The sequence below is a fragment of the Xenopus laevis genome, chromosome 2L, assembly GCF_017654675.1.
Source record: "Xenopus laevis strain J_2021 chromosome 2L, Xenopus_laevis_v10.1, whole genome shotgun sequence".
NCBI lineage: Eukaryota > Metazoa > Chordata > Amphibia > Anura > Pipidae > Xenopus > Xenopus laevis.
The window spans coordinates 147,758,563-147,777,582 of record NC_054373.1 but is presented as its reverse complement, the minus strand read 5'-3'; the positions used below and the strand labels follow the sequence as shown (position 1 = coordinate 147,777,582).

General features: G+C 37.1%; 1 protein-coding gene across 1 annotated transcript in view; it reads right to left on the bottom strand.

Annotated features, from left to right (window-relative positions):
- Positions 1-1,097: 1,097 nt before the first annotated feature.
- LOC121400051 (zinc finger E-box-binding homeobox 1-like) overlaps positions 1,098-19,020 on the bottom strand; it is a 62,782-nt gene continuing 44,859 nt past the window's right edge. The window contains exons 2-7 of the mRNA XM_041582534.1: positions 15,565-15,729; positions 11,682-11,818; positions 8,465-8,570; positions 3,453-4,627; positions 2,802-2,955; positions 1,098-1,809 (exon numbers count right to left, since the gene is read on the bottom strand). Of these exons, the coding sequence (XP_041438468.1) occupies positions 1,589-1,809; positions 2,802-2,955; positions 3,453-4,627; positions 8,465-8,570; positions 11,682-11,818; positions 15,565-15,729 (1,958 nt within the window). The 3' untranslated portion in view covers positions 1,098-1,588. The remainder of the gene's footprint in view (positions 1,810-2,801; positions 2,956-3,452; positions 4,628-8,464; positions 8,571-11,681; positions 11,819-15,564; positions 15,730-19,020) is intronic.

Genomic DNA, 19,020 nt, shown 5'->3' with positions numbered 1-19,020 from the left:
AATAATTTTTCACTTTTTTACTATTTTAAATCGGCTTCCTTGGTGCTCCGCTATTTGTATCTACTAAGGCAGGCAGAGTATGGCACACACAGGGAGCATAGGGCAGACAGAGTATGGCACATACAGGGAGCATAGGGCAGACAGAGTATGGCACACACAGGGAGCATAGGGCAGACAGAGTATGGCACACACAGGGAGCATAGGGCAGACAGAGTATGGCACATACAGGGAGCATAAGGCAGTCAGAGTATGGCACACACAGGCAGAGTAGGGCTGGCAGAGGGAGCATAGGGAAGACAGAATATGGCACATACAGGGAGCATAAGGCAGGCAGGGTATGGCACACACAGGGAGCATAGGGAAGGCAGAGTATGGCACACATAGGTAGAATAGGGCAGGCAGATAAATGCATTGGAAATGCAATACAAAGTAGTATATGCTATAACTGTGCTGCAGAAAGTCTTCCTGGCATGTTTTATATGACAAATAATTTGAGATGAGCGAAATTCCACATTTTTAAATATTCGCTGGAATGTTTTAACAGGCAGAGTATGACACACACAGGGAGCATAGGGCAGGCAGAGTATGGCACACACAAGGAGCATAGGGTAGGCAGAGTATGGCACACACAGGGAGTATAGGGCAGGTAGAGTATGGCACACACACACAGGGAGCATAGGGCAGGCAGAGTATGGCACACATACAGGAGGCATTGGACAGGCAGATTATGGCACACACAGGGAGCATAGAGAAGAGCAGGTAGATAGGGATGTAGCGAACCGCCGATAATGTGTTCGCGAACGCCGTTCGCGAACACCGGCAAAAAATGCGAACAGTTCGCGAACTTCGAACATCCGAAAATCGTTCGATTCGAACGATCGAAGGATTTTAATCGTTCGATCGAACGATTTTCGTTCGAATCGAACGAAAATCGTTCGATTTTAGCGACCGAATGGTCGAATGGTCGAACGATTTTGACGCGAACGCCTATTGGCGAACGTCGCGCGACGTTCGCGAACTTGCGGCGGACGCGAACAGCCGATGTTCGCGCGAACAAGTTCGCCGCAGAACAGTCCGCGACATCCCTACAGGTAGATTATGGCACACACAGGGAGCATAGAGAAGAGCAGGTAGATTATGGCACACACAGGGAGCACAGGGCAGAGTATGTGCTGAAAAATGGTAACAAAATGCCTTATTGACCCCAATGTAATTTGCACAGCAAAAGTTGCTTAAAAAAAAGTCCATTACTTTAATGTATATTGTGCAGATAAAAGTCAAAGTGAAGAACAGCCACTGACTTCAGTGTATTTTGGGCTGAAAAATTTTGCCCAATTAAAAGCCCATTTACTCCAATGTATTTTATGCAAAAACAAGTTGCTGTGAAAATATACAGTACCAATACATTGACTTCAATGTGTTTTGCAAAATTGGGGCCCTGGGACAGATTCACTCATCACTGTTAATAATACTTGGGTATATATATGAGGAACCAGAGACTTTGTTCATTATCGGGACCTTGTTCTCTCTGTCTCATTGTACAAATGTTTCGCTGGCCAATGTATCCCTAAAATTAATTGTGCCAGCCTCACTGATCACCAATCTCCTGATCTTTATCTGTTCCGTGCTTACGACAATAGGAGTACCGTTGGTTCATATGCTGAGAGAAGGATCCGGAGTGGGAGAACCTTTTTCCGCATTTTTCACAATGGTAGGGCTTCTCTCCAGAATGCAGACGGACGTGTTCAATAAGGTGGTGTTTGTGCTTAAATGCCTTCCTGCAGATTTCACATTTATAAGGCCTGCTACCTGAGTTAGAGATAAAGTTTATGTTAGCCTTGGCTGTTCCTAAATAGATTATTTATTTTATATAGTTGTGATTGGGAGGGGTTAAGTAAATTCTGTCCTGCATGAACTGAAATCTAAAAGTCTTTGCATATCTGAAATGCAAGTTATTTTTTCTTTGTCTATTTTTGTATCATGTGTCTGTCTGAATCAATTCAATATGCTTCCTGGATATTTTCTTTCTACTTGTAATGTAACCTAGCCAAAACACAATATTTTGTTTTTTGAATGTAGAAACAGTTCTTTGCTATACACTGCACTGCTGGCCGTGGCTTCACATACTATTAAACCTATGGTGCCATAGTCAGTTATCCTCTAGCCAGAACTCTGAATTGCTAAAAAATGTTTTCAAAATGTTATATTTGTGTTTATGGCTTTTAAACAACTGTGCTAATGCTAGTTAATGAGGGAGTCATTTATGATGACTGGGGAAAGATTGCAAGAGCACTAAGGGGCACTAACTGGTGCAAGGGGCAGAACGGCAGTAAACACAAGGCCCTATTGCATTTTCTGCCACACCTTACAGAAGCAGTTAAAACATATTTGCTAGCACCCACAAATAAATGTACAATAAATACCCACATATACATGTAGTTGTACAATACTTTGTAAAGCCAAAAAAAGTGCTCAATCTAAAAAGTGCCTGACTAGTTTTCATTATAGTGCCATCTTGTTTAATTTATTTTAAGAAATGCAGTATAACATTAAGAAATGTATATATATATATAACCAGAGCTTACCAGGCAACACGTTTGTAAAAGTCACTCCCTTTGTAAAGGTTGGCTTTAGGTAGGGCAGAGAGGGCATTTTCACCCAGGTCACCCAGCACCTTGGGCACATTTGGTGCTAAAACATACATAAAAGTACCAAGGACATCTTCATGGGTGTAATAAATCAAACATATTGAAGGTCCTATCATTATAAATGTCTATTCTTTTGATTATAACACGGCTTACCTGTATGTTCATATTTATGACGTAAGAGGGAACTGCCTTTCTGGAACATCTTATGACATTGATCACAAGCATATAGTCCATTTTCTGCCTTCTGAAGCTTGTTCCTTATGGATCCCTTCTGACCATTTCCAGTGACTTCTTTAAAAATGTTTTCCTTTTGGGTGGAACAGTGAGTTAAAATCACAGTAAGAATGATGTATTGTATATAAGTTGGGGCATATTTACAGCTTCAATTCCCTATGTAAAAACTATCACCTTCCCCCTTTGGATCTGTAGTAATGGTGTGCTAGGTAGTCAATAATAACAAATGTATACAATTGCTCATAAATGACTAGACTAACACAAATCTGAACCCTACAAAAAGTGCTAGGTTTTCAGTGCAATAGCATAACTTTTGGGAGCACTTATTCTGCAAATGAGGGGGCAGGAAAATTGAATTTTGCTGGGAGTCCTCTAGCTAGAAATAATTTTCTTTTTTCAGGGGCTTTAAGACCCACAAAATTCTTTGAAGCAATTTTCTCACAAGCTACAAAGAGATGCTAATAAACCTCAATACTAATAAATAGAACAGTGAGCTACTTTTTGATAAAGTCGCTTTGAACATTTTGTAGTCTGAAATAAATATGTATATACTGAAACAAGTCTACTCACCATAGGGCCTTGGACCCCAACAGAAAGTGGTTTAAAAAATGCCTTATATCCTTCAAGGTTGTTTATGAATGGGTAAAGTTGTAGCCCTTTAAAAGGATGGTTGGTCTGAAAAGCAGGGTTGTTGCCCATGAAATTGTGTAACACACTGGTTGGAAGGTAAGGAAGATTAAAGGGTGTAGTTAGTGGCTCATCATATTCCAGCACAGAAAAAGAAGATGGGTTACTGTAATTGCTCCTTTTAAAATCATTATTTATGGGCAGAGTCCTGTTTGACTTTGGCAAAGATAAATCCAGTGGTTCCATTTGTGGTTCTTTATGGATAATGTTAGAAGGCATGGGGATAATATTCCTGAGAGATGGGAGGATATGAATTGCAGAGTCATGAAACTCTGGTTGGCAACAGTCTGAAGAGTCAAGTTCAATCTCGGAGGTTGAGGTTGTTTGACACTCACGGACGTTTGGGTCGTTTTGGTCTTTAGAACTTTTGGAATTTTCTGACTCGGTTTTATGGAATCTTTCATCAGCTGTCTGATTGCCGGTAGGAGAACTATTGGCTGTTTGAATGAAATGGTCACATTTAAATTCTGTACGACATAAATTAGCCAACGCTTGATTGCGTTGACTAAGGAAAAATGAATTTGGACAATATTGATCATGTGGGGGGTTACTGGTTATTAGTGATGGTTTGGGCAAAGCCAGAGGAAAATGAACACCAAACTGTCCCACGTCAACTCCTGACCAACCATAATCCCTGGCTGGTATTTGTTGTAAATTGCTCCAACATGCATTGCCAATATACCAGTTTTCAGTAGCCTGTTCCAAATGTGTCCTCATTGGTGTCATTCTCATATCAACCGACAACCTATCAACTGATCCACAGAAACGATTTAAGTCATAATCTAGCCATGTTACTGGCATCTTTGCAAGAGGTCTAACAACTGGATCATAAATTAACCAGTTTCCATGGTTCGGGTTGACTGGGTGGCAGTGCTTTCCCTCTTCATTTTGTTTTTTACATCTGGCAGTTCTTTCTTCTGACATGCAAGGTAGAATAGGAGGCATTGTAGCAGTTGTCTGGTCACTAGAAAAGCATTTTCTGTTGTTAAGGTGAGAACTGTAAGATCCAGAATGTGAGAATCTTCGTTTGCATCTTGAACACTGATATGGCTTCTCACCTACAGAATATGCAATAAATCATTTAAGAAAGAAAACATCACATTTACCCTGTGTATATTTTCTCCTATTTAAAGCACCTGAATGTACCAACAATTTTGCACTGCAAGCAACAAAGCTGTAGGGATTTGTTTCACTAAGAAAATCTTGTTACATTTATTTCACATTTTAGGGATTTTGATAATATTCTGATTTATTGGAGAAACTGTAAATTAATATGAGTCAGAATGATCATTATGGAGTATTGATAAAAGTTAGGTACAGCATGGAGTCAGCAAGAGTCATCAATCTAATGTCAGCTAAATTATATGGAAAACTTTAACCACTGTAGAGAAATATTGTTTCTAGACTAGTCAGTCTGCTTACAGCACTGTGTATAATTTTGCAGCTCTAAGACTAGAGATAAATAGAGGCACCAGCAACAGCTATCCAAGAAGCTAACTGCCCTTAGGAATTATCTTTTCATTAAACTTGCATTCAAGGATTGGTGGATTAGTACACAACCACTCAAGATTATTGGCACCTGTATCCAGGAATAGGTGGTAGACTTTAGCTCTAATGTAATGAATTCATTTGTTCTCCCCTGGATATTTGGTGGGTTAGTGTGAGACCTCATTCTTGCCCCAATTCCCCCTGCACAGAAGCAGTGGATGGAAACATAGATGTGTAGGTGTTCTTGGTTGTTTTAAGTCCTACTGTATGTCAGTAAAATATAATGAGCAAATCCAACATGGATAATTCCTAGTAAATAATTGCGACAATATTAAAAAAACTAAGATGCTCCAAAAAATTTAGAAAAAAATATTTAAATAGGTTTTCATGCCAAATAACTTACATATGTGTTTTGACAACGTGGTGCTTGGACATCTTCAAGATTGTCTACTAATCTCTAAAATTCGGGGGCCTGTGTGATAGCCCATAATAAGTATACATCACTGTGTGCAATTATTGTTTTCTGAATCCATAACAGGTTATTATAATCTCTCTACTTGACATGTATTTTCTTTGCAAATGGGTACCATCTTTAGATAATGCGAATAGTGATTGGCGAATTCGCAGAAAATTTGCACGAGTCACCGCCGGCTAATAAATTAGCAAAAGGGCTGCAAAAATTCGCTGGCGTCCCTTTTTTGATGCCAGCTTTTTTTTCGACAAAAAAATGGATGCCTACGTAAAAAAAACAGACGCCGGTGTCAAAAACGGACGCTGGCATCAAAAAAAGACGCTGGTGCCGTTTCGCAAATTTTTTGGGAAATCGAAAGGGCGCAAATTCGCCCATCACATTATGCGAATTTGCATGCATAATTTTATGCCATTATCAAGGCTACATTAGAGGCTGATATATGAACATATGTACAAAATAAGTCTGAATGTTTTCCTGGGAAGTAGGGGAAGACAGTGGGAATGTAGCTTAGAAAAGAAATCCCTTATCTGGAAACCAATTATCCAGAAAGCTCTAAATGACAGGAAAACCATCTCCCATAGAGGCCATTGTAATGAAATAATTCTAATTTTCCGATAAAAAATCAGAGTATGCTTGATGGTAACAAAGTTGCATAAATCCATACTTGTGGCAAAACAATTCTATTGAGTCTATTTAATGTTTTAATGTTTTTGTAGCCTTAAGGACTGGCAATCCAAATTACCACAACAGCAATGTCACATTACTGTATATTACTTCTATGTTGCACACTTGGCTGCTAGGATGCATAGGGAGTTATTTGGGCCAAATTTCCATCTAACTTGCACTTTATTCTAAAGGTTCCAAGCCAGATCTGTGTCAATGGTACAGAAATATCTTTAATTACCAGACAGGAATGAGACATATACCTTCCCCCCAATGTATGCAAATAAATTCTTATCCTTTTATGATTGTCAATTTATGACTGGCTTGCAGCCAATTGGGTGAACAATACAGCAATTTCCTTGTAACAGGATGCGTGCTTGGTTTCCGGGCTGTATGGAAAAGGCTCTTTATGTGGCATACGGCTCTGGTGCTTAAGGCCAAACCACTGACCACAAAGACTTAAGAAATACCATCTTTGGGCCAGCTGGTTTCATGACATCCCAATTCAAGATTTGTCTAATAGCCGATACTAAGGCTCACAGAGTTATACACAATGTAATGTGTGTCTTCATAAATGAGCTAATATATACTGTATATATATATATATATATATATATATATATATATATATATATATATATATATATATCCTTTTGTTTTCAAGAATATCCGGTGTTGCTGGAAAGTATATGCAAGCTTTAACCGTTCAACTGGGTGATGTTGGTAAGCAGTATGCCACACACTTCTCTTATATATAAATATTAGTGATGTGCAGGCCGACCTGCGGGTTAGGCCCGATGTTGCACCCCCATTTGCGGGTCCGGATTGAGCTCATCTGCCTGCTCTCCCTGCCTGCCACCTTACACTGCCAGCTTCCGACTTCCACTTTCATAGTGCCTGCTCTCCCGTCCCTTTTGTGTAGTCATTGGGGGGACAGTGCGGGTCTATAAAAGGTACCCGGGTTGAGGGAGGGTGGGTTCGGTTTCGGGTGCGGGTTAGCACATCACTAATATATATATATTTATATATTAAAGATAGACTATATTTTACATGTACTCTTAATAATTCAATATGATGCAAATGACTCTTGCATTCTATACTTCTAGTCTATACTTATTGAAACCAGTAATAGGTTTGTTGACTGTAACATATAAAACTATAGACAGTCCAGCTAATCCCAATTGCATTATATGTCAGGTGTAGTCAATATTCTATGGTAATAGAATATTGACTACGCAGTGAGTAAAACTGGCTGAGGCTTAAAGAGGTATGTAGTTTGGCAAAAGCCGGTTGCAAGTTGCCGGTTGCATATTCCTGGCCTATGTGAAATAAAAACCCATTCTAAAATAGTATTTTGAGACGAGATATAAAATGAGGGTCACTGAATTTAAACTTCAAACGTTATAAATACAACTTGTTATAAAGGGAACTTTTGTATTTATACAAATTTGTTGAGTAATTGGATTTGTCTGTGGTATGCTGATTTACTGGTATGGCATATCTCTAAACAAGCTATGATCAAACTTTTTTTATTCTACTAAGGGGATGGCCAAGAAAGAGAAAAGTATTTCGTACTTACTGTAATTTTCTTTTCTTGGCCATCGCACATAGTAGAATCTTCCCACCCTACTTATTGTCTAGTTCTATTTTTCAGAAGCTTATTACAAAGACAAGGAGCAGGAGGATGGAGGGGCTTTATACTTCTGAGAGTTTTCCTTCTGTCACCTCTGACGGGCAAGCAAGAGAGGACTAAGCCTGTGGAATCAATGTTTTGGCAGTCTCTGTCCTTCAAAAGCTAATGGTGGGGGAAGATTATGTCCATCGAGATCAGTCCCTTGGTCCAGCATATGGGGTTTACTTTGACGTGATATGGTGGCTTGTCAATTTTCATAACTTTGTTTTTGTAAATACATGCACTTGCAAAGATACTAAAGGACTAGTGAAACAGGGGACCCAGGAATGTGCATTGATCAATATAAATAGGGATGGTTGGGAACCTTACCTTAAGCTTTAAGATATATCTTTTATTTATTTATATATTAATGTATAACGTGCATTACCTTAGCATAACTTACTCTGGAACAGCTGGTTTCATTCTGAACTTACTGGTCAGTCCATGGCTCTTCAGTCTATTATGGGAGCTGGAATGGTCACTTTATTTAGAATTTTCATCTAAGCTTTTATGTCAAGAAGTGTTTTTGGTTGCTGGAGGCAGATTTGATTCTGTTCCTTTTGCTAACTATTCGGCACACCCGTCCTTCAATCTACTTACCACTATGTATTCGAACGTGCTCTTTTAAATGATGTTTAAACTTAAAAGCCTTTCCACATTCGACACATTTAAATTTTCTCAGGTCTACATCGTTCTTGGTAGGCGTCTAAAAAAGAAAGAGAACAGATAAAGATTTGTTTTTCATTAAATTTATTCCAAATACCTACTAGAGCCTCAAAACAATTAGATAAATACTGCTTTTTATATTAACAATACTAAATGGTGCCATCTGGAAGATTGCTTTATCTCACCTTTATTACAGTCTATTATAATAATGTTACCAGATCGCTTGAAAATTCAGGGCCACTTCTAATCTAAATAGAGCAAAATATGCAAACGTTTTGTATGAGATGCAAGTGACCCAAATGTACCGCCCCACATTAAGTAACCCAAAACTCTATATTGCATGTCGTACAAACAAAAGGTGGCATCAAAAAAAGAATCTCTTTATATACAGTATAGCAATACAATGAACATCAATCAAAGTTATATCTCATCAAAGCAATATATAAACAACAATATTGTCAAATATAGATACAGTACATACCACCTAGTTATATGTTTGAGGCAGAAAGAAGAAGGAGCAGACTTGCCAGCAATGAGAATACCCCAACATTTTGGCAAAATAGCCTTTGTCAAGGGGGATTTTATATTAACAATACTAAGGGGCAGATTTATCAAGGGTCGAAGTGAATACGAGGGAATTTTCGAAGTAAAAAAATTCGACCATCGAATAGGATACTACGACTTCAATTCTAAGTAAAATAGTTCGAATATTCGACCATTCGATAATCGAAGTACTGTCTCTTTAAAAAAACTTTGACTTCAATACTTCACCAAATTAAACCTGCCGAAGTCCTATGTTAGCCTATGGGGATCTTCAACAACTTTTTTCTAAGTCTTTAAAGGTCGAAGTAAAATCCTTCGATCGATCGCTGAAATCCTTCGAATCATTCGATTTAAATCGAACGATTTTACTTAGATCGCAGCATGGGCAATTTTGCTGAAAAATACGAAGTCGAAGTTTTTCAATTCGATGGTCCAATTTCGAAGAATTTTCTACTTCGAAATTTGACCCTTGATAAATCTGCCCCTAAATGGTGCCATCTGGAAGATTGCTTTATCTCACCCGTATTACAGTCTATTAAAATAATGTTACCAGATCACTTGAAAATTCAGGGCCACTTCTAATCAATGCATGTTTCCATGAAATTCCAATGAATGCAGCCCTTCTACCTGCAATTTTTAGACATGTCCCTGAATTTTCAAGTGATCTGGTAACCTTATAGTAAAAAGATGGGCACGTCAGTGCTTGCTGCAAGCCTTCAAGTCCCATGGATTGCGGGAGCTGTAGCATGTACTGTAGAATGAACAAATTAACGTGTCCCATATTAATACATGAGAAAATAAAGTCCTAAAAAGCAAGAAGGGCTTTTATACATAATTTTCGATATGTTCAACAAAGGCCAAAACCTACAGCACTTGAGTAATAGGGGCAGATTTATTAAGGATCGAACTGGCGAACTGGGAAGACCAGAAAGATTCCCAGAAATTTTTTTTTATTACCCCAAAACTTTAAAAGAAAATATCATTCAAAGCAACTTTCCAATATAGATTCAGTAAAAATGGTAATGGGTTATTAGTGAGTGCAATTGCTATTTAAAGCAGTATCTGTCCTCCTGTTTATATTCTCAGCACTGCAGGCTCTGGCTTCTGTTGCCAGTACTAACAGCTATCTTAATTATTAATCCCAGATGCCAGTCTCATGCCGGGAGAAAGGCAATTGTTTTCCAGCACAGAGAAAAGAATAGTTAGATTAGAAAAGATCAATAGTGTTTACCGAGTGATAGCTATCAGTGCTGCTGGGTAAATTGTACAGGTATGGCACTTGTTATCCAGAATGCTCAGGACTTGGGGTTTTCCAGATAACATTTGTTTCCATAATTTGGATATTCATACCTTAAAGGAATTGTTCAGTGTAAAAATAAAAACTAGATAGGCTGTGCAAAATAAAAAATGTTTTTAATATAGTTAGTTAGCCAAAAATGTAATGTATAAAGGCTGGAGTGACTGAATGTCTAACATTACAGAACACTACTTCCTGCTTTGCAGCTCTCTTGGTTTCCACTGATTAGTTAAAAGGCAGTAAACAATCAGTTATTTGAGGGGAGGGCACATGGGTCGTAACTGTTGCTTTTGAATCTGAGCTGAATGCTGAGGATCAATTGCAAACTCACTGAACAGATATGTCCCATGTGGCCCCCCAAATAGCAGGAAGTTGTGTTCTGGCTTTTATTTTAGACATCCAGTCACTCCTAACTAACTATATTAGAAACATTTTTTTATTGTGCACAGCCTATCTATTTAACCAGTTTTTATTTTTACACTGAACTGTTCCTTTAAGTCTTATAGGGAACCATTTAAAACATTAAATAAACCCAATAGGCTGATTTGCTTCCAATAAGAATCAATTATATCTTAGTTTGGATAAAGTACAAGGTACTATTTTATTATTACAAAGAAAAAGGAAATCATTCTTATAAATTTGGATTATTTGGATAAAATGGAGTCTATGGCAGATGGCCTTTCCGTAATTTGGAGCTTTCTGGATAATGGGTTTCTGAATAATGGATCCCATACTTGTTGATATTTCAAGTCCTTAGTCTGCCTTTAAATAGGTGGTTTGAATTTAAGGTAACTTTTAGTATGTTATAGAATGGCTAAACTAAGCAACTTTTCAATTGGTCTTGATTTTTTCCTTTTTATAGTAATTATTTGACTCTTTCTATTTTCAAACCGGGGTCACTGACCCCATCTAAAAATAAATGCTCTGTAAGGCTTCAAATGTATTATTATTGATATTTTTTATTACTCTTTTTTTCTATTCAGGCCTCTCCTATTAACATACCAATCTGTTATTCATATCAAAGCTTGGTTGTTAGCGTAATTTGTACCCTAGCAACCAGATGAAATTGCTGAAATTGCAAACTGGAGAGCCTCTAAAAAAAAAAAAGAACCCAAAAACCACAAATAATAAAAAAAAAATTAAATGCTAAGCCAATTTACAGTAGATATAAAAATAATGAAAACATAATGAAACAAGTTATATTACAAACATATATATGAATTGAGATTTAGCGCATATTAAAAAAATTGAGAATTGTCTTTCTCATATATGTGACTAATAGTGAGAAGTCCAACAGTATGAAGTCAGTACCTGAAGGATGTCTTCATTTAGTTCAGCAGAAGGGCAAAGGGAGAATGGGAGGTCAGTCTGTATATGGTGATGGATGCTGCAAGATGAGCAACCCTCGCAATTACTCTCACAAACTTTACATGGATTCACAGCCATTCCTTAAATTAAAATAATATGAACAGATGAAATTAATTGAAAAGGACAAAGCACGTGGTTATAGCTACACAGGAGTTATGAAAAAGTAGCAGTTAAAGCAATGCAATTCTGAAGCCATTTGGTAATGGTTTATTTGCTGCTGCCTCCCCAAGTCAGACTGCTGACACACAAGACTTTCATTTGCAGGGACAAAATGTTTAAACGTTGGTTGTTCCCCTTTGTCCAGGCTTCATACCCCTTGATTTTCAGGTACCTTCATTAATGTAAAACATATTAAAGAGGTGGTTCAACATTAACTTGGCTTTCTAAGCAACTTTTCAATTGGTATTAATATTTTTAAATTATTTGCCTTTTTCTTCTGATTCTTTCCAGCTTTTAAATGGGGGTCACTGACCCCATCTAAAAAATAAAATGCTCTGTAAAGTTACAAATGAAATGTTATTGTTACTTTTTATTGCTCCTCTTTCTATTCATGTCCTATCCTATTCATATCCCAGTCTTTTATTCAAATCAATGCATGGTTGCTATGGCTGTTTGGACCCTAGCAACCAGATTGCTGAATTGGAAGCCAGTGAACTGCTGAATAACAAGCTAAATAACTCAAAAAACACAAATAATAAAGAAAAATGAAAACTAATTGCAAAATGTCGCAGAATATTAATCTCTACTAAAAGCTCATTTAAAGGTGAATAACCCCTTTAATGTAGACATTGACACTGTGGGGGTTATTTGTTAAGCGCTGAATATCCGAACCTCTAATAATTCGTCGTTTTTGTAGCAAAAACAAAAATACAAATTTTTCTAGATTTATTAATGTCCGATGGTCTAAAAAAAGAATCCGAAACCCTGGCATCTAAAAGCTCTCGAGGTCCCGTAGAAGTAAATGGGGAAGGTTCCAGTGTCTGCGCTGATGTCCGTACCGATATCCAATGATTTCGGGGTTTTGGCACAAAAAAACCTCAGAAAACTCCTAAAAAATTGCAGAAAACTGAACAATTCGAAGTTTTCAAGGGAAAGCTCCGAAGTTTGCCTGACCCTATTTTTCTGGCTTTTTTCTTCATAAATGTTCCATTCGGAAATTCGGAGTTGCTCAAAGTCTGATATTAGAAATACTGAGATAAATTCGGACCTTGATAAATAACCCCCTGTATATTCTTTATTTTTCTCCCTTGTGTTTAAAAAAAGTGTATGGAAACTAGTTTTTATTTGTAGTGCTTGTCTTTCTATGTAAGCCTTTTACTATTAATTTTCTAGTCTGTTATTTAAAACATTGAGCCAGGGAAAAGTAGCACTCTAGCAACCAGCTAACAGTTTAAATTCCAAATTCAGAACTAAAATGTTAAATTATTTAAAAACCTTAAAGGAGCAAAATAGCAATAGTATTATTAAGTGCATGCATTTGAAGTTCTGCTCTGGATTTGATTGTCTGTATTTTGAGAGCTACTATCAGACATGGCTGGGCTCCACAGCACATTCCACACTCTAATCTCACCATAGCTTCACAGAGCCAAATGTACTCTACATATTTATAAAACTACCACATACTGGCCTGGCTTAAATAAATCTGTTTTACAACATTATATTGCAAATATCTAAGAAAGACGCTGGGTTTTCAGGCTAGTAACCATCCTTCTTCCCACTGGCTTTATTGGCAATTTCCATTAAAGTGAATGGGAAAGCATCATGGGTGGGTGGGGGATTCCCCATTTCTCTCATGGCTGAAATAGACATAGGAATAAACTACTCCCTGTGTCATTAGCCTCATTACTCAACAGAACTCAACAGATAAATCTTTAAAAACTGCATGGCCACTTGTATTTGCATTGAGTACTCACTATAAATGCTGCATTTATCTGGTAATAGTAATCATCTCACAGGATCACACAATCATCTCCTTTGAAATGATGTTGTAGAGACAGCTGCATAAAGGGGTAACTAAGACCCCACACAGAATAAGGGCTTCTCTGTAGCATATTAACTGGGATAGTCTTATAATAGGGTTAAACGCAGAATTAAAAAGGAAATGTCTTTAAAATGCTACTTAAAGAAGAACTAAACCCTAAAAATGAATATGTTAAATCATGAACGTATTGAACCAAGCTAAAGGTTTAGGATCTCTGTATTAGTCATGATCCAGTCCGTCAAAATTGTGTGCCATCTTGGATTTTGTTAGGAGTGTCTGTGACATGCACATGATCATCATAAATAATCAAGCAGAAAATGAGGGTTGTCTGTCATATAAGCTGATGCTACTGGGGTGATTATTACATTGTGATGCTAATTGTACTGGTTGATGAACTGCCATGTGCCAATATTTACTAATATTATTTACTAATCAGTCTTATATTGTGACATTTATATGATATACAGTATATTAAGTATATTGTGCTTCGGTCTCTAAGCTCGGTATTTGACAGAGCGGGTGCTGGGAATCAGCAGAAAAGAAGATGGGGAGCTACTGGGGCATCTTTGGAGACACAGATCTTTACTGTTAAAGGGATGCAGTTGCCTTGGGCTTGTACAGAAGCCCAAAACTTACTCTTCAACATTTCTGGCCTACTTTTAGTTAAGCTTTAGTAAAATACATTTCTTTACAGGAAAGAAATAACAAAGTAAGACCATTATGGTTTACCAGAAAGGTTAGCCAAAAAAGGGGTAGGAAAAAAACATGCATCTACAGCATTAGTTGTATCATCTGAAACTTTTACCAAGTACAAGAAGGCCAACCATGCACGCAAACAAACAATCACGCAAGCGTAAAATTCAAAATCAAAAGGGTACTGTAGAAAAGTGTAAAACAAATCCTAAATTATTTTTCTAAATATACTGTTAATAAATAGTAATATCACAGGAGTCAGATGAAAAAGGCAAATCATGCAAAAAATATAAAACATGAAGGCCAAATGAAAGGTTGCTTAGAATTAGCCAATCTACAACATACTAAAAGTTAATTTAAAGATGAGCCACCTCTTTAAAGACCAGTGTAGCCATAGATATAATTACTTTTATTCAAACTCACTTTGTTATTACAGATTCAACAGTATCCAAATAATGCCACCAGTTTTAAATTGTCAGAATTTATAACACGCACTGAAGCTAATAGCACAACAGCATTTAAGGGATACTTTCATTTATTTCCCTCATAGTTATTTTCCTAATAGTTACCCAAACATAAACAAAACACAATTCATTTTACTTTATTTAGCTCAAGCTTCCAGGTAGGTGGGTAACAGCTCACAGGGTAATGTAATAAAAAGACAAAAGTTTACCTATATCTAGAAACTAGTGATGGGCAAATTTGGGGCATTTCACTTCGCCAAATTCGCCAGTGAAATCCGTGAAACGGTGAGAAATTCTCAAAACGGCGATTGCATCCATTTTTTTTTTATGGCAGCAAATTTTCGCGATGGTTTCGTGAATTTATTTGCCGGTTGGCGAATCGTGGGAATTCGCCGTGAATAAATTTGCCCATCACTACTAGTAACCCATAGCAACCATTCAGATTTCCCCATTAAGACCCATAAATTCGTGTCTACATATAATTGCTCGATCTTCTTGATCAGGTTTACAATAATTACGGGGCTTGCGTTTCAGTATAAAAGTTTTTAATTGATGTTATTTTAAACATTTTATAGAAACGTGGCTTGGATTCCTCTATATATTACGTACATTGTTTGTGTTATCCAGAAAACTAAAACATCGCTGACTATACAGCTTACTGGCCTTGTTAACCATGGTGATAACTTACTGTCTGAAGATTCATCAGATTTATTAGCCCTGACGGTAATTCCTTGTTGAGCTGTTGATAGTGTCAAGGACAGGCACCTGCCACCAATAACTTCTCCTCCCTCCATATCTGAGTTATTTATGTTCTCCATTCCCATTAGACATTGGTCATCATTGTCATCATCACCTGAAAGAGGTTTCAACAAAACGACATATTACTCTTACATTATATGCTACCAAGCTTTACATAAACATTTAGAAAAAATCATTATTTTGAACAGTGAGTATGTTCACACAGGGAGTCCTGAAAGAAACAAGAAAGAAACAATAAAAACTAGGGATGCACTGAATCCTGGATTTGGTCCGGTATCTGACTAGGATTCGGCCCTTTTTTCAGCAGGTTTCAGCCGAATTATTATGCCTGGCTGAACCAAATCCAAATCCTTAGAGATGCTGACACCAGAAATTAAACTCTTTTTTAAATCTATCATAATATTGCCTTTGAAAGCGACTTATAACTTTGCCATAAAGTATTTGCACAAAGCTTTCACATTACCTGTACGCCATGTTCGTTTTTGCCATATTTGTGCAACAGGAGTCCGTTAGCATTAGAAACTATAACTGACAGACTGAGATGGGACAGTCAGGTTGGCAAAACAGTCAGGTTTAGAAACATCTACTATCAATAACTTAGATAAACAAACCTCACAGCAAAAAAACAATCAGCATGACCTATAGGTAACTTTTAATGTACATTCATATTTTAAAAAGTAGTCTTTAAGTGTCAGTATCACTTTAAAACCATGTGACTTTTCGTCATAAAACAAGGAAGCTGCGCATGTGGCTGTCTTTTTCCCTCCCCCTCACTGATTTGCATATGCAAATTACAGTTCGGATTCGGCCAAATCCAAAATAGTGGATTCGGTGCATCAATAAATAAAACATGAGCCGATCTGTAGCAGCCACTCTCTGTAGTGTGCCATCAACATCACAAAGTAAGCAACATTTGTCACTAAGATGCAATGGGATCTCTACCAAATCATCAAACCGTCCCTCCTTCTGTATTAGTAACCCCAAAGGTTAAACCAACTGTCCATTAAACGTTTAATCCTGGTTTAAAGTTGCCCTTTATTACTATTATTTTTTTGTTTTCTTTCTGTTTATCGAAGTGTTGGCAATAAATGTGGCAGCACAACTTTATAATATTTAAACAACCGTTAATACAAATCCAAGTTCCGTGGATATAGTGGTGCTCTACTGGGAACTATGCTGCTCCTCAAGATCTGAAGATCTGAATAAAGCACAAATTGTGAGCACATTTTGCAGAGCGAGTGCCATCTGATTGCTTTGTTATTATTGTTATATTTAAACAGGTCTGATAAAATTTGCTGTTTATACTTTTACAGTCCTATACACTGAGATTCATATTATACAAATATTGTCTGATAAATCAGAAAGTGAATGAGGAATATTTTATTTTTAGCAAGTTGGGATAACAAATTATTTAAATTACAGGAATATGTTTCTCATATTAATGAATCTTTTATAGTTTTCTGTACTATGTTTTCACATCTTTTGGTCCCTGGTATGCAAATGGGTTCCACCAATGAACTGATATCATCTTAACTTTCTAAAGCAGATTATGACTTTGTGCCGCTAAATCATCATCCCAATCAGTAGTTGTCAGCACCTCTGAGTGTGTAATGTCTGGCGGCATGCAAAGGCATCGCCTTAACAGATTGACACAACATCTCAGGTCATTTATTAGGGGAGCCATGTGCAATGAATTCTTTTCAAAATGATTTGCATTTTTACTAAATAAAATTTATCACCTGGATCTAGGGATTATTAAGGATTGACCTTCTTAGAATATTCATATTAATCATTATTCAGAGACAGTTTTTGCAATTAGACCTAATTTGTTACACTTTTATAGTTTAACCCTTTAGTGTCTGACTGCTTTGATTGTGTCTAACAACATATAGGGGCATATTTACTTAGTTCGAGTGAAGGAATAGAATAAAAAAAACTTTGAATTGATTTTTTTGGCTACTTCGACCTTCGACTACGACTTTGAATCGAACGATTCGAACTAAAAATCATTTGACTATTCGACCATTCGATAGTCGAAGTACTGTCTCTTTAAAAAAAACTTCGACCCCCTACTTCGGCAAGTAAAACCTACCGAGGTGCAATGTTAGCCTATAGGGAAGGTCCCCATAGGCTTTCTAACAATTTTCTGGTCGAAGAAAAATCGTTCGATCAATGGATTAAAATCCTTCGAATCATTAGATCGAACGAAAAACTCGATTGAATGAATTGGGTAAATCCTTCGACTTCGATATTCGAAGTCTAAGGATTTAACTTTGACAGTCGATATTCGACCCTAAGTAAATGTGCCCCATAGTGTGACTTAGATTATGTAAAGCCCAGAAACATATCATCTACAGCTCCATCACGGCCAAGATGGTACTTTCATGCCAACATAGATTCTACATTTGCTGGTATCTAAGGCCTAGTACCACCAAAAATAAATGAATCAATGACCTGCCATTCTATTTATGCTTCTTTTTCAACAACAAAAAAGTGGCACCATCAACCTTTTTTATCTGTTGTCTCAAGGAAGTTCATATTTGTTTATGAACTACCCAAAAAAGCACTACCAGAAAAACTACTGGCAATCTTTTTATTATTTTTAAGAGCAGACTATGTTGAATTGATGTTTATAGAGCTGATTAATGTCTTGGTGTTACACAACCTCTCTCTAGTTTAGAATTTAAATTGGTACCTGGTTGCTGACAAAGCTGGTAGATTGGAAGCCGACACAGTGGTTTTGTATAGAAAGAGACAAGAGCAAAGCACTAAAATGGATGCAAAATTGAGCAGTCATTAACATGATCCAGAAATGTACCTGTGCCCATATGTCTCCTCTAGATGCAAATGAATTTTGCACAAGTGCAAACATTAATGCAAGAGAACTCTGAATTACTATCAGTCCAGACCTAATAGTAATTCCAGAATTGGAACAACTGACCTACCCAAAGTGAATTGCACGCTAAGGCGATTTCCAATGCACCAGAAGAGATGGCTTTTGGCCTCAAATGTAGGTCTATAACACAACTTGCACTCACTTAACCAAAATTATATTAGTGCATCACATGCATGTTGCAGTGGATTCCTGCAATTACACTGACTTTCTTTGTGTCTGAATTTTGCACTTCTTGTTCGTGAACAAACCCTTGTGGCTCGTATATCTGTCCAGCAGAGTTGACCACTGGATATTTTAAAGCAGAACCTGTAAATTATGAGGTGCATTAAATAAAGATTCTTTATTTATGGTATATAACTATATAGTATGTATGTGTGTGTAAAAAGCTGTGTTTTTGTGTTGTGTACTAAGGAATAAGTCAGTAGGACCAGGTGTGAAGCAATGTTAACCACAATTTAGACACATTAGATACATTTAATATTCCAGTCA